The following is a 24,518-nucleotide window of genomic DNA, read 5'->3' as shown; positions in this document are numbered from 1 at the left end:
TCACTGCGGCGTTGCTGCTCTGCTGCATGCACGAACATTCCCGCTAAGTAAAAAGTTCTTCAGCACAATTTTATGAAAATACTTTCTTTGAATGTTCGGGGATTCCGCTCGGTTTATTTTTAACGCGCAGATTTGAAATGCTCATAAACAGATGTTGTGGCGTCGGTCAGAGTAACCCGGCCTGCGCGCTCACGCCTCTCTGATGTTTATTTGCGCAAACCTTTTAACCGCAGTCGTTTTTACGCCTTTTTGTCTAATGGTTCTGAAAGTGGGAACTTCCAGACAAAAGCAATTCTGAGACCATCTTCCCACTCTGAGTGCAGTGAAAGTCTTGTTTTTGCTTTCATAAATACACAGCGCGAGTCCTTCAAAGCGAGCTGGCCTGTGGTGAAAGGCAGTTTAACAGAAACACAGAGGGCTGCTCCTTCAGCTGATTTTGCAGAAGTGTTCTTGTGGAAAGTTGCTCAGTCTGAACGATGAAGCGTGAAGAGCTGAGGGAGGTGAAGGGGAGACACCGATGACTCACGCTTTTACTCACATGCTGATTTCTGACACATTTACCTTCCAGATTTACTCACCCGTGTCTTTCTTTGGCCCCAGATTTTGTTTCCATTATGATTGTTGCTTTGAAGGGAAATTTCCCCTCAGATATTTTCTTCTTTGTTTTGGAAGAATTTTGACACTTTGTTTTTTCTCGTGTCCATGCTGTGTGATGATGTGATGCAGGACATGAAGCAGGAAACTCTCCCAGTGCTGTTGTTAAAATTGTTTCTTCTGATTGTGCTTCTTGTTTGATTTAATGTGACAGTTTTGTCAGAATCAGCTTTATTGACCAGTTATGTTCACACATACAAGGAACTGGGCTGCAGTTATTTCTTTGCTTTCAGTGTGTTCATTACGGTGGCCCTGAGAGGCCAAACGCACTGCAACTTAAGAAAACACCAGCAAAAAGAAAAACGCTGCAAAAACACACAAAACACAACAGAAATAGAAAAAAGTTGCAGACCAGTTGCAGGAAGCAAAATATGCTAAGAACTGTGCTGGGAGACGCTGAACAGAAGTGGTTTTGTGAGGAAAGAAAAGATGAGAGGTAAGTGTGTTAGCCTAACTATTAGCCTAACAATCCGTCATCAGTATTATATGAATGATGATAAAACACGCCTACCATGTTTTGGGTCCCTGCAACTGGTCCGTCGGGTTATTGTCTCCCCAGAAACACTTCCCCTGTGCTTTTGGAAATCAGTTTTTTCTATTTCCGTTGTGTTTTGTGTGCTTTTGCAGTGTTTTTCTTATTGCTGGTGTTTGTTGCAGTCTGTTTGGCCTCTCAGGGCCACCGTAGTTCATGCGACAGAATAACAACAACACACAATACTGACAATGTCGCACAGCTGCTACACAGCAGTATAACCATATATGCATATAATATATTTATGTTGCAAAGATACTTGAATAAATGAGAGATGTTTAACTACTTACTATATATATATAAAATATGTTCATGATTTAATGACCATAAATAAATATGAATGGTTTATAGAAATATGGATGAAGTTTAAGTACAAAAGCTTGAACCTGCGAGCTGGTAGCGACTGTCTTGCTTACCTGCCACCGGTGGTCATTAGAGGTACTGCAGGTTGTGTCACTCACATGGTTTCATTTATAATTTCTGGTTCTTCTCTTGTTTTATTTTTTCCTGCATCATCCTCAGTTTCTTTTTCTTTGAGGCCACAAAAAGTAATCGGGCCTCGTCAGGAGGTGCTCGTGGTGCTGTTTCCCTCTGTTTTAGGAGCTTGGGGTGTTGTTGAGCCTGACGGGCGTCACTTTTTGTTGACGTGTGTAAAATATGATCCTTTTCTAATGGTTTCTTATATTTTAACTTAATTTTACGGTACAACTTTCATTCCAAAAACATCATCGCCCCAAAAATCAAGCATTTATTTCAGTCTGCATGCTTGCATCTTTGTCTGCATGGAGCTTTTCTCACATTTCTAGAGTTGCTGAGTTGAATTTTTGTGCTAAGAATAATTTCTTGTTGTAAAAATGACTATAAATCATCTGCAGAGACGTCACACGGCAGTTTGTTTCCCTTCAAACCTCAGACAGTCTTACAGTCTTAAATTGTCTTTGCAAGAAGTGAACTTAGTTTCTATTTTTCACTTGATTTTAAATTAATGACTGAACCAGCTGAACTCTGGATGCTTTTCTTCCCGTAGTAACGAACCCACCACAACAGAAAATCCTTTGTGTCATTAAAACAATTGTACGTCTGTGGAAACCCAACAGTGAGCACGCCGCGCTGTGGTCGGCAGGTTTTTCTGTGGTGGTCTGCAGACAGACAGTTTTTCCGCTCAGCGTGGGGAGCAGCTCTGCGCAAGGGAAAACCCTGCTGCAGACGCACTGAGAGGGGGCGCAGGGGGGTGTTTGGGGGGAGGCCATCTCGGTGTCCCATGGGAGCTCGGCAGGATGGGTGGGAAGGTTGAAGGGTGTGAAAGCTCAGTGTCATCACTACAGGTGCTTTTCAAAGCTGAACTTTTTGTTTATTTATAGAGAAAAACCCAGAAAAAAGCTTCAGATGTGCCTAAACCACAAGACTGAAACTCGAGCTGCTGATACGGTTGATTAGATCTGCTCAATAAAGGCGCAGTTATCAGGTCACCACAGTTTGCACAAAAATAAAATGATATAGCCGTAAGCAGCAGGTGCAAGACAACTTACTGAGGAGAAGACGTCAGTCACTCACAGTCCTGACAAAGAGAGATGAACACCTGTGGAGGTGTGCTGTAAGGTCACCTGACTGGTTTTTGAGCTACAGAAAGAGGGGGAGCTCAGGGGGCACGTCAGTGTTTCAGCTTCGGTGTGCTTTCAGCCCATTTTTGTTCAGTTTGTCAAACATTTTACACACAAAACATCCTTTGGCCACCTGCTCTCATGTGATTTGTCAAAACTGAACCTGACACATCAGGTTATGACACATAGCATTATGATAACAGAAAGACAAAACTGTCACTTCTAAGTCCGACATTAGTCAGCGAGCGGGCTTACTGCTACGAAGGGAACGAGAAGATCATCCTGACCTATGACCTTTTCTAAACCAAAACTTTTAGTGACTAAACGTAACCAAACAGTAAGTGAAAGCCAAAGATCAAACCACAGAGCTCCACATATGTAAGCATCAGTGTTGGGTTGTTGCTCAAGAAAAGTAATGTAGTATACATTACTTGTTACTTTTCTTAAAAGTAATGCAGTATGTTACTTAATTACTCAAAGAAAGTAATTAATTACACTACTTGTTACATAACTCTTTGCTCAGTAAAATGACCAGAAATGCATTGTAACAAAATTACCATTTAACAATATAAACCTGAGGCTACACACGCCAACACAAATCCCTATCCTGTGAGGACACACGTGCAACAATACACAAAATTCACAGTTCAGTTCAACACAGACGGCATCGTCAGAAGAAAAGTTGATAAAATAAATGAAAAATTTTGTATTGTTCGATACATATGCGTACCGAACCAAAAGATGTATCGAACGGTTCAATATCGTTACGAGTATCGTTGCACCCCTAGTATTTAGGTATGAACACAAAGCAAACATGAAATCCAGCACAAAGAGACTTTAAAGCCATCACCACGCTGTCTATAAACTGACCGCTCATCAGTTTGTTACCTGCTGAAGTCCAGGCTCTGGCTGCTGGGTGGGCTCAGCATGCACTCAGCTTTAACATCACTCTGGGAGCTTGGCTAGCTTAGCATTAGCATGCTGTTTGTGAACACAAAGAGCTGAAGTTGTGTTAGCAGCAGATGCAGCTGTTTGCAACTCTTCTGGGTGCATTTTGCATTTTACCATCGTGCTCCTTACCTTTCATGCAATAAAATAAAAGTCAACTCTCCACTGACTAACAGCTGTTTCCACCATATTCCTCCTCCTGCACCTGAGCTGAAATCAGCTGATTGTAGCCCATGTGGACCTTTGTAATGAAAGTGGATTGTAACTGTAATGTAATTACTCAATTAATACAGTAACGCATCACATTACTGTGTTGCTAAAAATGTAAAGTAATTACATTAACACGTTACTTTGTTGCTTTGTAATGCATTACAAAGTAACAAAGTAATCAAATACAGAGCTGCCAACACAAAGCAAACACTGGTAAGTACACTCCACTGCCAGCCCTCCAGTCTAATCCAGAACTTGTTGGTTTTCAAAGTGGAAAGCTATCTTTGAGCATCCTGTGTTGCTAAAGCAGATCCATAAATGCTCCAATGTCAAAGGACAATTTGTGCATAATACGACAAGTCAACAGATTTGGACTTTTTCAGGATGAGAACAAGTTGTGCTTGAGTCATCAGAGTCACTCATAAACCAAACTAGTGGAGAACTGACACTGATGGTGGATGAAGACGTGGAATAAGAAGGTGGCTGTAAAGGCTTTTACAGTTTATACTGCAGCAAACATTTAAATGTCTAATGACGGGTAAGACAGGTATGAGGTTTAAAGGAAACCCTCTCTTTTTTCATCATCATCATCTGTAAGATGGTGTTGTTTCTTAGGTTTGGCCTCATTTGCCCTGGAGAACAGAAGATTTTACCCCTGCTTTCTCAGGTTTTGCACAGAAATGTTAATAAAGACCTGCTGGTTAATTCTGCCCTGCAGGCTGGTAAACCAGCTCTGACCGGACGTAAAGCTGCTGTGTTTTCTGTGGAAATTACACGTGAGCTCATTTGCATGTTAATGTTGTGAGCAGTTGAACAGCTTCAGGGGAAGCTGCTGTTTGCTTCACCTGGAAAAAGTGAGAAAACTCAGCTGCACGATCCTCTACAGCCTGCAACAATAAATGCTGAATAAATGAAAACTCTGCGTTTCTCTGCGTCTCTTTTTACCATCTGCTCCAAAAACAAAGCCTCATACTCGGCAGTGCTTCAGCGCAAATGACAACGAATCCTAAAATCTACATTTAAATCTTGTAGCAAACAATACATTTCAAAGTTAACAGGAAAAAAAAGGGAAAACATAAATAAAGATGTTTAAAACAGAACTTTAACTCTTATATCAGTGCAAAGCTCTAAGCAAGCATCTGTAAACATCTGTGTCACACATTACTTGATACTTTTTTGTTCGTTTGTTTTTAAGTAATCAAACTCAAAAATGAATTCCTTACATTTTCCTTACATCACATGCAAGCATCCCTATTTAATCCTTCTTTGAGTGTTTGTGTTTGAATCCAAAGCAGCAGCAGCAGCTTAGCGTTTCAAAGACGCGTCCACACGGTGGAACCTCTGACAAATAATGACTGACGCTGGATGATTGTAACAGTTAAACTGTCTCTTTGTGCACACTTCGAGTTACTGTATCCAGCAAACACCTGTCTAAGATTTTTCTACAGTTTTCAGTTATTAAATGTACAAAAACCCTGAACGTGTAGAAACTCCTGCCTGTTATGAGTTATGAGCTTTGGACTCCAGAAAATCAGGATAAAATGCAAAGGATGGAACTTAAACCAATTATTAAAAATGGAAATTTCTGGTAAGTCTATGCAAATCTCTCCAAGGGGAGTCCCAGGAAACTGTTTTCTGCTTTTATTTGAATATCTCAAATTATGCAGTTCAACTGCAGTTTCTGCAGCAGGAAGTGGGAACAGCACCGGCAGTCACTGAACCTGCATCCATGCAGGAAGGTTCACTGAGCTCACGTGTTTGTCTTTGGTACAGTGCAGCACTTTAACACAACAACAGAGTTACACACAAATATGTTTTTAAGGGGCTTTTTGTATCAACATGTAATCACCACAAACTAGATCCCACTCTGCTGACAACATGGCCAAAGTAACAGCAACATGTACCACACCCCCGATGGTTTGTGAATTCTCTTTGATCTGCTGTTTGTCACCCTGAGAGCTCAGATCATGTGACTGCGAGCTTCCTGTCAGAGAGCGCGAACAAACACCAGTCTGGCAGATTTGCCACCTGATCCGTGCCTTCTGCCTACCTGATGAGATTCACAGCTTCCAGCTTTGTCCCGACTGTAACTCAGCAGAAATTAAAACATCATTTGGTGTCAAACAGTCTGGATGAAGCTGCTCAGCAGGAGTATTTCAACACTGTGTGTTTTCAGAGGAAAAGATACGCCAAAGGAGTCTCTCTGCTTTTCAGGGAGACCTCCAACTGTGTTTATCGCAAGGAAAGTGCAGCTCCTGATTTATGAGCAGCAGGTGGGAGTCCTGCCATCGCCTCAGTGGTCACAGGAATTTGTCTCAGTCTTTTATGGAGCTTTTATAGTGTTTATTCGTTCCCAAATTCCCCTCAAGAGGAAAATGAGAGCACCTGGATGCCCTGTACAAACAGGAATATGCAGAAATTCCCTTGAGTACACGTCCCCACTTCCTCTTGGCATTTTGCCTGTGTGGGTACCTCGGAGCCTCTAATGTCTTTAGGTGGACACATGATATTCCCTGTATGTGCTTTTCAAATGGCTCGTTTGACAGCAGAGGGTCTATTGTCACCTCCTGAAAGATCCTTAAAAGACATAAATGGAAACATGACAATCCCAACAAGTCTGCATGGGGACATCTGATTACCCACTGCATGCTTGACTACCACAGACCTAAGAGCCCACTATATGTTTTTATGAGGAGATTTAGGAGTCCATGAAACACCTCATGATTTATTCAAGGACACACTGGACTCATTTATGGTTGCTGTGGGAGGCATTTAAAAGCCCAGTGGACACCCGAGAGCCCATTCTTTATCTTCATGCGGATTTTCTTCCTGGCACCTTACAGTCAGTCACTCAGAGGCTGTGGGTCCACAGGCTTCTCTGTTTGGAACCTCAGAGCAACACTCAGCTGTCCACGGTGGTTTGGACACCTGGAGGTTCACAAAGAGTCTCATATGTCTCTCTGTGTGGATGAACAAGAATCGTCTTAGTGTCGCTGAGACGTCTTCAAAGTCCTTTCCATCTCTCAAAGCTCCTTGTCCCTTAGCGGCTGCTTGTTTGTGCCTTCTTCTAAAATATTCTTAATGCAGATTTCAAATTCAAACTGAGAATTAATCAGAAACATGAGCGCTGAGGTAATAGAAATGTGGAAAAAGTGGGAAACAAAGCTCTGGAGCAGCAGAAACCGGAAACTCGTCACCCCTCAGTCACTGCTGACCGTCCTGGACGATCTGCAGGTTTTCAGCATGACTCAGCAGTCTGGACTGTTCCCGTGAATCAGCCTGAGTCACTGCGACTCAGAAATTAGTTTTTTATTCATGGAAAGAATGAGAGAGGATCCTGTCCTGATGCTGTTATCAAAGTGGTTCTTTTCTTTTGTTTCTTGCATGCCTGAACTCTAGACGCAACAAGGAAAGTTCACGGCCGGCGCCCAGACTCTTTATCAGTGATTAAATATCAGAAACAGATGAGTGAAATAAAAGTCAGAAGAATATCAAAAGATACCTTTATTTTCCCTGCAAAAGTCATATTCAGAACGTCTTTTCAGAGAACCCATGTTTGCGAGGGGGCGGCAGTGAGTTCAGGAGTCTGATGGCTTGGGGGAAAAAGCTAAACCGCAGTCTGGAGGATCTGGCCCCGATGCTGCGGTAGGGTCTGCCAGAGGGAACAGAGTCCATGTGAGGGGTGTGAGGGGTCAAGCATGACGCCGGAGGCCTTACTGATGCAGCAGTTGTGGAAGATGTCCTGCAGCAGAGGGAGAGATGTTCCAGTGATCTTGGCAGCTGCTTTAACAATTCGTTGTAGTTTGCTGAGATCACCAACATTGCAGTTTCTGAACCACACGGAGATGCAGCTGGTCAGAACGCTCTCCATGGTGCTCCTGTAGAACATGGTGAGGATGGGAGGAGGGTTGGCTGCTTCAGGTGTCCCAGGAAGTGGAGGTGCTGCTGGGCCTTTTTGGTGATGCAGGCGGTGTTGGTGGTCCAGGTGAGGTTGTCTGAGATGTGAACTCCCACGTCGTTGCTGCTGATGAGTCCAACCATATGAAGGCTGAATTTGACTCATGTGCCTTTATTGAGTGGCATGAAGACCACCACTGGATCAGGTGAGGATAGAGCCGACGAGTTGAATTTGTTTTTCAGTGAATGCTCACACACCCACAACCTCACCTGTCAGCCTGAGCCACACCACTGTCGCTCCCTCCCTCTCCATATAGCACTGTTGCCACATCAGGATCTGCTTCAGTTTGATTACCAGCCCCGTCTGGGAAGTGAGGACGTCATCATCTCTCTGCTCAATCGTGTCTACACCCACCTGGACCAGCGAGCACTGTGAGGGTCATGGTTTTTACTTTTCCAGTGCTTTCAACCGCATCAGGCCGACCCTCCTGGGTGATAAGCTAACAGCGATGCAGGTGGATGCTTCTCTGGGGTCCTAGATCGTTGATTACCTGACAGGAAGACCACAATACATGCGTCTTCAATGTTATGTGTCTGACAAGGTAATCAGCAACACAGAGGCACAAGGGACCGCCTCTCCCCCTTCCTCTTCACCCTCTACACCACAGACTTCAGCCACTGCACAGAGACCTCCATCTTCAGAAGTTTTCTGATGACTCTGCGGTGGTTGGATGCATCAGCAGGGATGATGAGACAGAGTACCGGGCTGTGGTCGACTCCTTTGTCACGTGGTGTGAGCAGAATCATCTGCAGCTCAACGTGGCAAAGACCAAGGAACTGATCGTGGACTTCAGGAAGACCAGGAAACACTTGACCCGTTTCAATCCAGGGGGTCAGTGTTGACATTGTGGAGGACTATAAATACCTTGGAGTACACATTGACAATAAACTGGACTGGGCTAAAAACACCACAGCACTTTACAGGAAGGGCCAGAGTCGTCTCTATTTTCTGAGGCGACTGAGGTCCTTCAACATCTGCCGGACAATGCTGAGGATTTTCTATGAGTCTGTTGTGTCCAGTGCGATCCTCTATGCTGTTGCATGCTGGGCGAGCAGGCTGAGGGTCGCAGATGCCAACAGACTCGATAAACTGATCTGTAAGGCCTGTAGTGTTGTGGGAATGGAGCTGGACTCCCTCAAGGTGGTGTCATAAAGACAATGTTGGATAACACCTCCCACCCACTCCATGACACGCTGGCTCGTTCAGCGAGAAACTCAGGTGACCAAATATCACCACGACACAGGAAACCATTCCTGCCCGACGCCATCTCCCTCTAACACAGCGCAAACACTGCAGTAGTTACACCCTTTTGCACACACTCTTTCTACTCTGCGATGATCCTGTCAGCTTTCTTGATATTTATTTTTAATCACCTGTTAATCCTAATTTTATTTTATTGTTGAGCGATATGTATATATTGTGCTATTACTTAAATGTCTTAAATGTCTGTGTTTCTGTTATTTATACTGAGCAACTGTAACCCACATCATTTCCTCAGGGATTAAATATGCTGATTCTGATTATTGATTAAAAAAATATTTGCTTTATTGGTCTCATTCATTTTGAGCGTATATTTCAAAAACACACTTTATCCTGTTCTGCCTCAGAAACCTCAGATTTTAGGTTGTTTTACTTACATCACTCATTTATATCACATTCAACAGTAAAAATAAATGACTGTGACACCAGCCCGTTTCAGTGAAGCTTGTTTGTCGCCTCCAGCTTGTTTCATTGTAACAACTTCAATCCTTTAAAACCAGATCTGACGAGCGAGCCGAACGCAAACCCTGCCTGACTGATCTGAGCATAAGTCACAAACTGAATTTCATATCGTGTTGCGTTCCCTACAGTTCCCTGTAAATTCTCTGTGGAGTGAAGAACGAACACTTCCAGGTGGGAACATTCGTGACTCAGCATATGGACACATTTACCACCTCTGTGTTCAATCAATAGTTTTTTTGCTGAGTCCAGGCTGTATGACACATGATCAGGATATATTTGATTACGTAAGTGTACAGCCTGCTGCTTTCTGAGATCAGCTGTATGTTTGACAGCTTTGTGTGAACGTGATTGGCCTGAACTTACACTGAATTATGTGACTAACTCGGGTGTGTTTGATTGTTACGTTCTGTGGTCCTGAGTTAAATTAACTTTGACAGCTATTCAGTCAAAAGATTATTTAACTACTAGAGTAGGGAGTTATGTGTATATAGATACTGTTCAGTCAAAGCCATGCCGGTTGACCTTTGACCCTCTTAAAGTGATGCGGCTGGTAAATGCAGAGCAGCTGATTTGGTTTGAACTTTCACCCCGTGTTCAGTGTGGAAATCGCGCAGCACCACGACAGCCTCTGCACGCTGCTCCGCTGGGCCGGATGTTCTCCGATGACGCAGCCGAAATGTTGAGTAATGACTGAAAAGAAACAGCTCAGGCCAGAATACAGAGGAAATGCCATGAAAATGACCCACAGGAATATGCGCTGGATCATTTTCAAGAGGCTGAATTTGTCTCTAAGGAACCAACTTGGCGATTCCACCCTCAGATGTTACAAGAAGCTGAAAACACTTCCACTGAAACTTGGAAGTTTATCAGTGACTGTGGGGTAACGTCACTGTGGGTTTAAGCTGATCCTTCTAGGGGGATCCAGCGGCTGCCTGAGGCACGTTTCACACCACCACATGAATTCTGGGACTTACAAACAAACAGGGAGGTTTGCAGAAACAAAGCAGACACTTTGAGATCAAGAGAAGCTCCAACATGTGAAGGGCTTTTATTCTGAAGGGATGAAAACACTTCTGATGTACTTTTAGTGCAAAAAAAAGCTTTTGAACAAAAACAATATATATATATAAAAATGAACTCTGAAATTAAAAATACACAATCACAAATACAAAAGCTTTAGGGAGTGAACGGATTAAATAGTGAATTAAATTATTGTTCATCATCAGCTGTAAATTAAAGTTATGACACATATTTATTCACATTGTCGCCTCATAAACTGGAATGTCTGAAAAACTACTTTAAATTAAAATAGTCAATAAAAACAAAAATAAATAAAAAACAGAAAACCTGATTACAGACGAGCAGCGAGCCCCACGGGCAGCGTGCTGCATTCAGGTGACGTCGGTCATTATTTTAGCTTTAAAACCTGAAGTGAAGAAACTAGAACGACTGAGCAGATGTTAATGTGAAGTCCTGAGCTGCTGCAGCCTCTGCTTCAGCTCTCTGCTCCTCTTCCTCAGTTCATCTTTCTTTGCCAACAGCTTCCTCTCCTGCTCTCTGACCTCCATGATGAACTCCGCCGCCTTCTTCAGGATCACCACCTTCGCCGCTTTTTCATTGTTGGCCACCGCTGGGACCTCGTCCCTCAGAACCATGAAGCTCATCTTCAGCTCGTTTCTCCGCTGCCTCTCCAGCACGTTGTGAGTCCTGCGCTTGTCGTTGTCCTCGCCCTCCGATTTCGGGCTCCAGCACCGGCGCCCGCCGCTCTGCCTCGGTGCCGCGCTGCTGCTCTCCGCCTTCACACGTTTCTCAGGGGGTTGCTGGGCAGCGTAGTTGTGTTGGTGGATGTTGACATGAGAGCGTTTCAGGACCAGAGGGGAGGTGTGGGACCGTCGAGATGACTTTCTCCTGTCCACTGTCACCACATCGATCTCTTCCTCTTCCTCTTCATCATCTTCCTCTTCTGAGAAAAAAACAAGGAAAAACATTCTGGTGTAAATAAAAGTGATCGCGGTCTGAGCCAAAACCACCGTCCTGCTGATGGACGAGTGACTGAACAGGGACAGAAAACGAGTGAAAGCAGCAGAGCGAGACAGAAAACGTGCCCTCCTTGAACTCCTCGCTTCCATATTTTTCAGACATTTACCGGCCAATGAAAACATTTCTCAGATGTCTGCTGACACTGACAGTACTGGTGGATATTTTAATCCACAGCTTAATTCAGACCAAGGTTACGTTTTAGTGTACTACTATCCACAGTAACTATAGCGTCAAAATAATGGTGACGTATGAGGAACAGAAAGAGCCCTGTGGTGAAGCTTTCTGAACAGCTGGTCTGATCTGGGATGACAGGCACGGCTTCACTGAGAGCCCCCACATCATTTGACTGTCCTCTGCACTTCCTGTGATGTAAAAGTACTGACCGCAAGAAGAAAACCAGCTACTGATTTTAAGGAGTTCACTTATGTCAGCTGATTGGACCCCAACGCACCTGAGCCTGTTGAGCCCCGCCTTGTTTAGGCTCCCTGACTCAGAGATCTGACCTGTGTGTGTGTGTGTGTGTGTGCGCGCGCACACGCGTGCAGGATGTCACAATGTTTGCAGCATCTAATATTTGTAAGTCTAATAAATTAAAAATAATTTCACTACTTTAGGAAAAGTCTGTCGTTTCTACTTCTGTTATGAAAATCCTCACACAGCCTGCAGGATATTTGCCTGCTTGGTGATAGGCTGTTCCCAGACGCTGTAATTAAAGGATGGCCACACCACAGTAGTGTTGGATATCAATAGATGCAGTATTTTGAGATGCTCTGAAAATCACTGGGTTACTACATTTCCCAAAATGCAAGTGGATCCTACCTGATGCTTCTTTGTTTCTAACCACTGGTCTCAGAGGGTAAATGAGAAGTGAAGGAAAGGTCGGAGAAAAGCAGAATTCAGAGTTCAGTGACTCTGATACTCAGGATTAAAGAGCTGGCTTTTCAAAATAAAACTCACCTGATTCGCTGTCACTGCTGCTGGGTGGTGGCGAGTCCAGTCTCAGCTCAGACCCCACCTCCATCGCCACACCATCATCCATCTGCTTCTCACCCAGGAACACCACAGAGGGGTCAATGCAGTCTGTCACCGAGGTGTGGAAGTCCTGCAGGTACCCAGCGCTCACCTGAGACCCGCCCACCTGCTCGTCAGCTGTTCTGTCTGTGATGGTCTTAGTGTTGCAGGAGTCCCGGCGGGCCCGCAGCGAGGCCAGCCTCTCTGACACCACCTTCTCCAGCTCTGTGGCGGCGGCGAAGCTGCTGCTCCACATGCAATCCTGGATGATGAAGGACTGCAGAAATGCTGCAGAGGAGCTGTGGTCATCGTCCAAGAGGTCAGACACCGCCTCCAAGTGGTCGGCGGCAGACAGGGAGGGTCTCCGGCTGGGGGACAAGGGAGGTGTAGGCAGCAGCTCGAACTTCTTCCAGATGTCTTCGCTGGGAGCCGGCAGGAGCTGGCTGCGTGGAGGAGGGTAGAAGTCTTCCTCTTCACCATTCAGGAAGAAGTAGGGCTGGACCACGTCGTAGTCATAATCGTAGTTTGTGCTGTTCAACACCGGCGGCATGACGGCGGCCTGAGAAACACAACAGGAGGTCAGCCTGAGCCAAGCACATGACCACAACATCAAAAACCATCTGATATTACAACAGTGCAGGAGAATCAGTTAAGCATGCCAGACTCCATTCAAAAAACAGCTAGTTTAGCTTTCTTTGGATTAAAGTCCGAGTTTACATAATAGAAAGCAAAGATCCTTCATCAGTAAACAGCACTACACACATCTGCAGTGCAGATACACTCACTCAAATGTATTAAAACTCGGGATTTAACATGCGTAACAGCTTTAAAAGTAGTAATTTTATCAAAAAATAAGAACAGAATATGCGGTTAAAAGACATAAGTAAAGGTTGCAGAGCAGAGTTAAACACAGAGCTTCAGTATGAGTAAAGTCTCCAGACAGGCGAGAACTTCTGCAGATATGCGAAACTCAGCTGTCAAAATGCGCGACGCTAGTTTAATAACATTGAATCATTTATTCAGAGTCACGCATCAAAGGAAAAACGGTCAAAATGCGAAGAACGAACATCAGCGATAAATTCGGCACACATTTTAAACTGACTAAGCGAAAAGTTAAACGACAGCAAAGAAAAGCATCCAGAAAGCTTCAGACATAAACTTACCGTTTTTCTCCAACAGTTAAGGTGAAAACGTGAAAAAGGTCCAAATGTTCAAGCGAGTAACGAGTAAACTTATAGCGGGCTTTGTCCAGCAGAGCCTGTCAGTCTTAAATAATCCTCAGTTTCTCGAGAACAGACGCTATAACGGTCCCTCAGTGTCGCCCAGCTGCTCTGCCGTCTCAGCGTGAAACTCAGCCATCAGCTGCTTCACACACATTAAATACTCCGGCTTTATCTTCATCCGCCGGCACTACAATCTTCCCGCCAAATGCGAACTACGTAGTAAACAAACGGGACCTATCGATGTGCTGCTGACCCTTTAGAAAATAACCTTTAGTGCATTTCTGCCATAAAAGCTTGATTGTAGTATTAGTTTTACTTTAAATTCAGCATGAAGATGTGCAAAATATGGGAACTATTTTACTCAGCGGACGTGTACTTTTTGTGAATGGTAAGAGGGTGGTCGTGACTGTAAGTGATGTAAAGGAACAAAGTTCCGGGAAACCCGCTCTTATCCCGTGATGAAGTCATGAAAACAAACAAGAAAAACAATGTTTATCGAAAGAAAACCTGGATTGAATAAACAAACAAACAAACAACAGAACGAAGAAAACGATCACGAGCTCCGAATGCAAAAGCAAAACACGACATGTAATAGAAAGATTTAAAACTAGATTAAAAGACTAAAAAAAAAAAAAAGTAATCTGCTAATAGAAAATGTATTAAATGAATCAAGTTTGATAAAATAAAAACAATTACAATATCATTAAAGAATAAAATAAAATTTTAAAGGAAAACTAACCTAAGAGAAGGAATTTTAAACAAAAACAAAACATATTTAAACAACTATTTTGAAAAATTATAAACAAAGCCACTAAAATGAGAAACAAGAATTCAGCACAGCAAATATACTGTTATTATATTTATTCATTTTACTTTGATGTGATTTTTTATTTTCTCTGTTTTGATGTCATCTAAATTAATTCTGGGAAAGACAACATCAAAATAACATCTATGAAACTGAAATATAAAGAACAGATTATGGGCTCCATGGTCAAGACCTATGAAGAAACTATTTATTTATTTTTAAATTCACAAAATGAAAGAATGTGCTTCAACCATCTCCAGGTCTCATTTCCCGGGTGTACATCCTTTATTTCTCTCCTCATATCTTAGACCCTCCCATCAAAAATGAGGTGAAAGAAGCAGAAACACAGAAACTGAGGCAACAGGCGCGCCAGATGTTTAGCTGTTAAAGATGTCACGAGGAACAGCTGCATCGGCTGTTTATTGCTTCATTACAGCCTGTTGCTGTATTTGATGTCCTCAGAGGTACATTTAAACCAGCTTTTTGAAGCAGACTTCAGTGGACGTGTCAGGGAAGGGGACACAGGTGATGAGCAGGTGAAAAGGTTGTTGGTGAACCTGTACTTCAAGAGGAGGGAGGAACACTGGATGATGGCCAAGAGTGTTAGATTTAACGAGAATGCAGCTAGGGGGCATCAGATGGAAGTCTGTGGGAGGAAGTGAGTGAATGCAGAGCCAAGAATGCCGCACACAGTTTGGGAGGAGCTGAGACAGGCTCTGGGTGGTAGGAAGGACTTAGCAGATGACTGGAAGTGCTGAGGAAACGGCCAAGAAAGTGTTTGGTGTATCGGGAAATACAAGGAGACTTGGTGGTGGAATGAGGCAGTGCAGGAAGGTATTTGGGTCAGCAAAAAAAGTGGGATATTCAGGAAGCTGAAGAAAGTGGAAGTACTGGGAGCTTAAGTGTACGACAAAGAGGTGACAAAGCAAAAAGCCCAGTAAGCTGTATTTCAGGCTGATACCAAAGGAGGAGAAAATGACTTGTAATGATCGACTAAGCAGGAAAGGACAGAAGTGATTAAGGATGGAGATGATAATGTGCTAACAAGTGAAAGGAGTGTGAAGATGGAAGGAGTACTCTGGGGATGTGATGAATGTAGAAATGAGAGGATGACAGTTAGAAAATCAGGAAGCGCAGAGGATCGAGTGAGAGGTGGGGAAAAGCCACTGGCCCAGAAGACCTACCTGTGAAGGTGTTTTGGAGGGTGGTGAGCTTTTTAACAGCATCTTAGAGAAGACCCAGAATAAAAACAGCAAACCTGTTTATTAAATCCATGACACACAAAGACCACAGAAGAGGCTCACAGACACGCCAAGAAACAAAGTGGAGGCAGCACCATAAATAAGCACGGGTCTAATTAAGGGAAGTGGACACAGCTGAGGAAAACACACAGGTGCAGATACTCTGGGATACGCTGAGGACTTCAAAGTGCTACAGAAACACTCACTGTGCACCGGATATCACTATAAAATACACAACCCACCGCATGCAACACTATTTCATGATTTGAGCCAACCTTTGTTTAACAGCAGCTCCTCCTGCCTTTTACTCTGCTGCCCCCTGCTGGTCAAAACCTCACACTGCCTCAAACTGCAGGATTCTTGTTTATCTTTGCATTTTCCACGTCTAGTTTTTTGTTAGATTTAATTTATTATTCTTTATAATTCTGCCTGCTTTTTACAATACCGTCAATATAACATGAATAACATTTACCTTTAATAAAATATCATCTATATAAATGTTGCTGCTAAAGATAAAACCTTAAGGTTGCTGCCCTCTTGTGGCTGTAACAACACACTGCATTACCAACCATAACCATAAATTCTTATTGTTGTCTGTGGATGGAGGGATGGAGGTAAGTGGATAGAGTATGTGCCATTTTAATAGAAGTTATATTAATTTTTCCTAAATTTAATTTCATAACATAACAAAGCAGAAGATTTAGCTGAAATATTCAAACTACACATTTATTTAAACCAAACAAGTGTTTAAGATTTGTGTTCCCAGTGTTTGTAATCAGATGTAATCTGGGCTTTCTGACGTACATAACTGACTTCCAGCAAGGCTGCATGAATATGGCATTAGACAAAACACAACATGAACCCAGGAAAGACTCCAGCTGGAGGAACAGGCCAGTTAATGTCAGAGTTGTCCACATATAACCAAGGACAGCTTCAAAAACATCCGACTAACTGGAATTTCTAACTTAAAGACCTGAATAGAAGAGCCGATGATAGGCGAGCCTTACATTTTAAAAGATGAGCATGTTTTCATAAATAACAACCTTAATCAAGGATTAAGATACTTTTTCAGACAGTGATACAGTGTCAGGCTGTATCACACTCCAAGGTATACGTCACACCGCTGCACCAGTTTGACTCACTGAATCCATGGCAACAAAGTATTTCCTGTTTACTATAAATCTGACAACTTCTCACACAAATAAAAACGTCTGCCTCGGTTTGAAAGAGAGAAGCAAAGAGATGGAGCGCCATCCTGTGGTGAATCACTGGAAGTACAAAAAGAGAATTGTGGAAGACAGGAGGAAGCTGCGTGTGGAAGTAACAAAAAGCTGCAGTGGTGTTAGCAACATGTTTAAATTAACAAAACAATTTAACACGTTTGGAAAAAAGCTGATAATTTAGAAAGAAAATAAAAAAAGTCAAAATAAAGAAATTATAATGTGAGACCAAGAAAGATTTTAAACACACTGAGTGAAGAATCTCAAAAACTGTCTTAATGATTCACTGACTTACTCAGGAGGTTAAAATCTTTCATTCAGCGACCTGGATGCAGATGGAAAAACTGAACCGATAACATTAATGTATTAAAACATTATAGTTACTTTTAACAAACAGTCCAACTTGAACTGTTTTTAATTATTGTGGTAACTGATAACTGAACTTGCAGAGGCAGTAGGAGTGTGTTGGAGTGCACAGCTGGACAGGCTGCGTTTTTGTAACGGCATAAATGATGAAAGGTGGTGGATTGGCCAGTTGTTCATGATCGACTCTGAGCTGGACCAATTACAGCCGAGGAGGTCGGATGCACCCCCCCCCCCCCCCCTCTCGTTTGGGCAACGGCTCTGAAAGCAATCTCATCAGAGACAAACCAAAGAAAACGGAGAAGAAAAAACAGAAAGAAGGTGCAGAAAAAAATGAGTGCCAAAAGGAAACAAGCCCTTCAGGCAGACGCTGCCAAATATGTAAAGATAACTCAACTGTTTGGTGGTGTCTGTGGTGGAGCTTCCACAGATTCAGTAACATTAGCAAGTGGTGGAGGCCAGCAGGTGGATGAGAGAAAGGGGAGGCAGGAGGAGGAGAGACCCGGGGCGGTTCCAGGGGCGGAGGAACTTCAGGTCAGAAGTTATGACCTGCAGTCTATCCGGGTCAGTTATAAACCAAGTTTATTTTCATTGTGCTGACTTTTTATTGACGTTTATTCTTCTGCTTTGTGCGTCGGGGATTTGCAGGGCGGACTGACATGAAAAGAGCACTACACACCAGACCTGCGCTGAAGCTTCTTTCTTAAGGTGCTCAAAGTGTAACATCAGCAGCTTGTTTGCTGGCAGTCAGTTGTCAGCTCACAGAGCACGAGTGACTCGAGACGGCGAGTTTTGGAGCGTATAGTGGATGTGGTCCAAGTACTTGGGAAGAGGGGACTCAGCTATGGGCATGTGGAGAACGAGGCTGCACACGTGGGGTGAGAACACCATCGATCATGGTAACGTTCTGATTGTGTTATTAGGCAAGTATGATAAGTGCCTTGGAGAACATTTGAATGACTGCAATGAGAAAAGCAAGAAGTTGCATGAGTCCAGTGGATGAAGAGGTAGAAGGTGTCTCATCACCCTACTTTCCACAATGACTGTCAACTCAGTGACTGATGCACTCGGCCATCTCATTCAAGAGAGCATCAACAGTGACGTCCAGAAAGCTGGCAGGTTCTCTGTTCAGCCAGACACAACCCAAAACATCACAGGTTATGATCCGTGTTCAGTAATCATCAGGTATGTTACTGAGGCCGTGCAGGAGAGGCTTGTCTCCATAGCGAGGTGCGATGCATCCACAGGCAGCACTTTGTAAACTTGCTGTGGTGGGGCGTGGTCTGCGGTGCCATGCAGGGAGGGCGGACGCACCTGCACGGCGTCCTTAATCACGCCCGCCTAGTTAAAAACACGGGGACTCAGGGGTTTGGTGATTGTTGTGGTGAGATGTAAATAAAGATGGCTCCGAATGATACTCCGTGGTCCCACCGTGCCTTATTCTCGCCACATTGGTGCCGAAACCCAGGAGACAGCACGGCGGGTCCGTATCGGAGCCAGGGAATGGAGGAGCTGGCCCAAATGGTGGTCGAAATGGCGGCCGCCCAGCGGGAGCAGGCGGCGGAGGTGCGTCGCCAGCAGGAAGAGCTGCAGGACCAGTCCGAGCGCCACCTGGAAAGGATTGGGGAGCTGGCGGCGCTGCTCTGGGCCTGGGCGCCACCCCCACAGGTGTGTCCCGAGGACAGTGAAGCGGTGGAGGAGGCGGCAGACGAGGTGCGCGAGGGTCTGCGCCGGCTGGAGGAGGAGGAGGAGCTGTGTGAGGGGCTGCTCGAGCCGGGAGTGGCGGCGGAGGGAGTAGTAGCAACGGAGGGAGTAGTAGCGACGGAGGAAGTAGTAGCGAGGGAGGAGTCGTGCGATGGGCTGCTCCAGCGGGGAGCGACGGCGGTGACGGATGGGCCGCGCAAGGAGCTGGAGGTCCCCGTGCCAGGGGAGCCTGCTCGAGTGGAACTGGCGAGCGAGGCGTGCGCCACGCTTGAGATCGCCGTGCTCACCAGACCGGCCTCACCACCACCAGAGGCCAGTACACGCCACACCTCTGTTGTGCTATGCAGACAAACTTAATCTTGTGCTTGCTGACACAACACAAAGTGTTGTTGAAAGTGGATCACTCTTTAATTTACTTAATGACATAGCTGTGTTCATGAAGGAGTCTTATCACAGGGTTAATCTGTGGGAGAAACAAACCCAAGAAGAGACGAGACACAGACGCCTCGGTCCATTATGATGGACATCCAGTATGATGTCCTGCAAAATATCTTTGGACACTTTGGAAAACCAGGTGATGCCTCTTCACTGATGCAGTGCTCACGCTGAAAAGATTGAAAAAGAAAACCTAGCTGTTTGTGCCAGAGCACGAGGTTTTAAAGAAGCACGAAACTGTGTTAACACACAGACATTTCTTAGTGTTTGAGCGAAGGACATTCTCTGCCCATCACATGGTGACTGCCTGTGACAAAGTGGTTTGGCATGAACTCATTTACCACTTAGTCAGCCATAATACTTTAATTTAGACATTGCTGGTGTAACTTTGCTTAACACACTCTCCCGGGTTTGTTTGTGGTAGCAGTAGTTACATTCATCACATCCATGCATGTTTCTTAAAGAAAACACTACTGACCATCAGGTCATTTGAATTTTCTTCTGTTTACAGGCAAATGTCTGGTAAATTATGTTTCTTTATGTTGCTTTGGTTATGCTTACCATGTTTGTCCATTTATTCAGGTCATATATTTAAGACAGGTACAGTGGGGCAAAAAAGTATTTAGTCAGCCACCGATTGTGCAAGTTCCCCCACCTAAAATGATGACAGAGGTCAGTAATTTGCACCAGAGGTACACTTCAACTGTGAGAGACAGAATGTGAAAAAAAAATCCATGAATCCACATGGTAGGATTTGTAAAGAATTTATTCGTAAAAGTCCAATCTTAGCTACACAGTGAATATCCTGATCTATAAAATTCAGCTTATTTACTCAGAATCTCCACAGCGTCTTTGTTCTTAAGAGCATTTTTTAAAGGTTAAATATAATTGTGTGTATATAGTCTCAAAATTTTAAAGAATGTTAAAAGTAATTTGCATATGCTAATTACTATAATTTTATACATTTGATAGAAAATTGGATTGGCACAAAGTAATTCATATTGGCACGCATGTTGGATGTATAGTAAATGAAAAGTACATGAGAAAAGTTAATCTAATAATGAAAAGCTTTTGTAGAATATGCAAACGGGTTTAATGAGAGTGACATAGCGCACAATTTAAAACTTCCTCTTCAGATTGTTTATTGTTAATCATGTGACCATAGTGGATTATTTCATGTCGGCTGCTATAACAAAGAATTTCCCAAACATGGAATAAAGTGTTTAACTTTTAAAGTTGAAACAAAATGTTTAAAATAGTTATTTACACTTTTTTCTTGGAATGAGACTGAAATATATATTGATCAAAATGTCTGTTGTAAACTATAATAAACATTTTCTAGTAGGATACATTGCTGTAAAGAACATTTATATAACCCGTGATGCAGATAATACAGATGCACGTGTGCTGTGTTCTTTTATGAAAATGTTTTCTTTGTGATTATTTTTCCTCTGAAAGCAAAACATAAACGGGGGATAAAGTTAAGGCTATATACTAACATCCTTTATTTGTCCCACAAGGGGAAATTTGGTTGTAACAGCAGCCAGAAAAACACAAATACAAACAAACAGCACTTTTTTTTTTTAAACTTATTTACATCATGGACAATAGTTACCAAAAACAGAGTGTACAGTTATTAAAATTAAATAAAATTAAATACAGGTAAGAGGCAAAATGAAACTTGAATGAAGGCTGAAGCATTACAAGACATTCTTGTCTTTATATCTTTAGATAAGTACGGTGCTGAGCATAATCCTGTAATTTTATGTGAAGATAAATATGTTATTTAAATATGTAAAAATCTTATTGAATTCATTCAATTTAATTGTAATTATGTTTTTCCGCAAACTGGTACTTTATAGAAATCTCAAAAAAACAAAAAAAAGCGAGCAAACACAGTTGCCATTTAACTGTATTTCTGTTTTTAAAAGTGTTTTTCAGTTTCCATGTGATGTTTTTCCATGTAGTTTCCAGATCAGACTGAATCCAGTGTATGTAGTGAACTTTGTGCTGATGAGTAGTTTAGTGATCAGAGTCCATGTAGTTTCCAGGATCAGACTGAATGCAGTGCAGTGCTGGAAGCTGCTGCTGACTGTGTGAATGTGTGTCTGTGCTGCTTGTTGCTGCTGTCAAACTTCAGATGAGCAGGTAGTGAAGCCCGTGGTGAGCGTGTACCCAGCAGCATCCAGAGCCCACCTGGAGGGGAACAGCTCCCTGCTGTGTGTGGCCTCAGCCATGTTTCCTCCTCTGGTCCAGTTCTCCTGGAAAAGACAGAAGAAGAACGGCGGAGAAGCGGAGGAGCTGCCCCCTGCTGAGGGAGAGCAGCTGGAGCTCAGAGAGGCGGGACGCACCATTGCCATCAGGATGGTTGATGGGAGCCATTCTGACACATATAAATACAGCTGCTGGGTGAAGCACGAGGGGGGCACAGTGGAGGCCCGAACACAACAAGGTAATGAAGGCTTGGTGACTGTGTTCAGCAGTGATTCAGCTTCATGTGGAGATGCTGTCAAAGAGAGCAGAGCAGCAGAGGACTGACATTTCTCACTGCAGCTCCAAACATTTGACTCCTTTTCTTTATCCACCCACAGATTATCTTCCTTCTATACACGAGGTGAAGCTGCTCTGCCTGCTGTACACAGTGCTGATAGTGAAGAGTCTGGTGTACTGCTGTGGACTCTCTCTGCTGATGATGCTCACAAACAAGGGAGCGTCCACCTACTGCACACATGCTGACTGCTTTCTGATTGGCATCTTTCACACTCAGATTTCCCCACATGAGCAGGCAGACATATAAATTAAGTTGTGGCTGGTAAAATCCATCCATCTTCTTCCTCCTATTCGGGGCCGAGTCGCAGGGGCAGCAGCTTAAGCAGAGAAGCCCAGACCTCCCTCTCTCCAGTCACCTCCTCCAGCTTGTCCGGAGGAACACCAAGGCGTTCCCAGGCCAGCCGAAAGAGATAATCTCTCCAACGTATCCTGGGTCTGCCCCGGGACCACCTCCCGCTGGGACATGCCTGGTGGTTTGGAGAAATGTTTATCATTTATACCCTTCTTAAATATAACCACCTGAAACTATAAAATAGATATGCAAATATTAAAACAGTCGTTGTTTTAAAGTGTAAATGTTTCATATGGAGTCTTCTTTCTTTTGTATAAGGTTTTGTTTTTTTTCTCCGTCAGGTATGCAAACTATCAAAACCCTGCACAAAGACAGGGAACATACATGTGCTATGATCATTATAGTAAAGAGCTGCTTGGTTTTTTTTTAAGGAATGTATATTTTTCTTCTTGACTGATAACACAAGAGGAAAGGTTTTTTTCTTTACATGACATTTGTTGCACTTTGTATATAAGAAGAAGGTGGCTTGTTCCCTTTTCCACCAATCCAAATGCAAAGATATATTCTTTCTCAGTTCTGGGTCCTTGTATAGTGAATATGTGAGATTTATTCTTACAATCACAAACTTGTTTTGTACAGATTCAGCACAGGTTTAAAAAAAACATCTAGCGCTTGGAGAAAATAATGACGTTTTCAGTGAGCAGAGCAGTCCAGCACATCTGTGTTTGAACCAGTTATTCAGTTTCGGGTTTCAAACATTCAAAATCTTTTCCTCTTTAAATGTTACAGAAAAAGTAATGGTGCCTCTTGGCTTCACTCCAGGATCATGCAGCTGTGCCATTCATGTGGGTTGATGCTTGAAACCTACCGTAACAGTGTAGTTGTTTTATGTAAAAATAAAGACTTGATTCTGATGAACGTGTTTCTCGTTTCAGTCTTTGATGCATAACGACGTATATGAATGTAGCATTCACATATCAAACTTGCTCTCCTGCAGCAGACGGGCTGTGTGGGTTTCTGCTCTGCAGCCTCCACACCGTTAGCTGTGGCTTTCACTTTAATAACACAATGACAGTTACAAGCAGGAACTCTGCTTCAAGAATGATTCCAGGAAGGATCTGTGTTCTTCACCTGTGAGAGAAACAGCTCAAATCCTCAACTCACAGCTGACAAATGAACTTATTTGAACTTTATCATTATACATGTGTAAATACAGGGTGATGAAATGCACTTTTAATTTGGTTTCATCACAAAAGAAAAATACAAAATGTCTAAATATTATCTCACAGAATCATTGCTGGACGTTTAACTGAAGAAGTGGATAAATCAAGACAATGACACTTGTAAAAACAGTTACAGAAGCCAACAGTCAGTAGTACATTGTGTCTTTGATCTGGTTAATTATTCAGACTTTTTATTAATTTAAAAATTAAATAGTAACTGAAAAAATAAAGTCTGTTGTAGTTGAGGATCAGTATTAAATGCAACTCTGAACATATAATCAGTTATCACATTTAAACATTTCTGCGCCTGACTCTGCTAATTGTAAAAATTATTAAATTATTTAGTCTGACCCTGGTGACATAATAGATTATAGCGCATGTGAAACGTGCAAGAATAGCAATATTTTGAGCATCATTTTTAGTTTATTTAACCTTTATTTATACATTTAGTCCCATTGAGACTCATGTCTCATGTACAAGAGAGACCCGTTTCCTCCAAACATGAAAATGTTTATTTACTGATGAAATTTCAAACAGATTTCAAACAAATTTCAAATGAATGTCAGGGTAAGTACAAAAAACCAAAAACAAACTTGCCCCCCTCCCCATAAACCCCCCACATTGAGCCACAACACATCGCTTTTATTTTCACCTACTAAGAGTGTGAGGAAACAGTCAGTCAGCATGTGTGCAGTTGGTGGACGCTCCCTTGTTTGTGAGCATCATCAGCAGAGAGAGTCCACAGCAGTACACCAGACTCTTCACTATCAGCACTGTGTACAGCAG

The 24,518-nt window shown here is 43.1% G+C and overlaps 2 protein-coding genes across 5 annotated transcripts; one reads left to right on the top strand and one right to left on the bottom strand.

Moving 5' to 3' along the window:
- Nucleotides 1-11,043: 11,043 nt before the first annotated feature.
- Nucleotides 11,044-14,043, bottom strand: LOC308412964 (transcriptional regulator Myc-2-like). Its single transcript, XM_080907695.1, has 3 exons — nt 13,840-14,043; nt 12,623-13,235; nt 11,044-11,588 (listed from the first exon to the last, which is right to left on the bottom strand). Exons 2-3 carry the CDS (start codon nt 13,224-13,226, stop codon nt 11,086-11,088), a joined length of 1,107 nt encoding a protein of 368 aa, XP_080763821.1. The 5' UTR covers nt 13,227-13,235; nt 13,840-14,043; the 3' UTR covers nt 11,044-11,085.
- A 3,752-nt stretch (nt 14,044-17,795) lies between these two features.
- LOC308383391 (uncharacterized protein) lies at nt 17,796-23,342 on the top strand. Of its 4 annotated transcripts, XM_080861319.1 has the most exons (4): nt 17,796-18,062; nt 18,177-18,406; nt 21,808-22,119; nt 22,259-23,342. In XM_080861319.1, the coding sequence occupies exons 2-4, from the start codon at nt 18,337-18,339 to the stop codon at nt 22,462-22,464; spliced, it is 588 nt and encodes a 195-aa protein (XP_080717445.1). In that variant the 5' UTR covers nt 17,796-18,062; nt 18,177-18,336; the 3' UTR covers nt 22,465-23,342. The 4 variants fall into 4 exon arrangements, with proteins under 4 accessions (XP_080717445.1, XP_080717444.1, XP_080717443.1 ...); XM_080861318.1 differs by having other exon boundaries at nt 17,796-18,406; XM_080861317.1 differs by lacking the exons at nt 17,796-18,062; nt 18,177-18,406 and adding an exon at nt 18,421-19,806.
- The last annotated feature ends 1,176 nt before the right edge of the window (nt 23,343-24,518 follow it).

This window comes from Rhamphochromis sp. 'chilingali' (genome assembly GCF_963969265.1).
Source record: "Rhamphochromis sp. 'chilingali' genome assembly, chromosome: 16".
Classification (NCBI taxonomy): domain Eukaryota; kingdom Metazoa; phylum Chordata; class Actinopteri; order Cichliformes; family Cichlidae; genus Rhamphochromis; species Rhamphochromis sp. 'chilingali'.
This window is presented reverse-complemented; position numbering and strand designations above follow the sequence as displayed.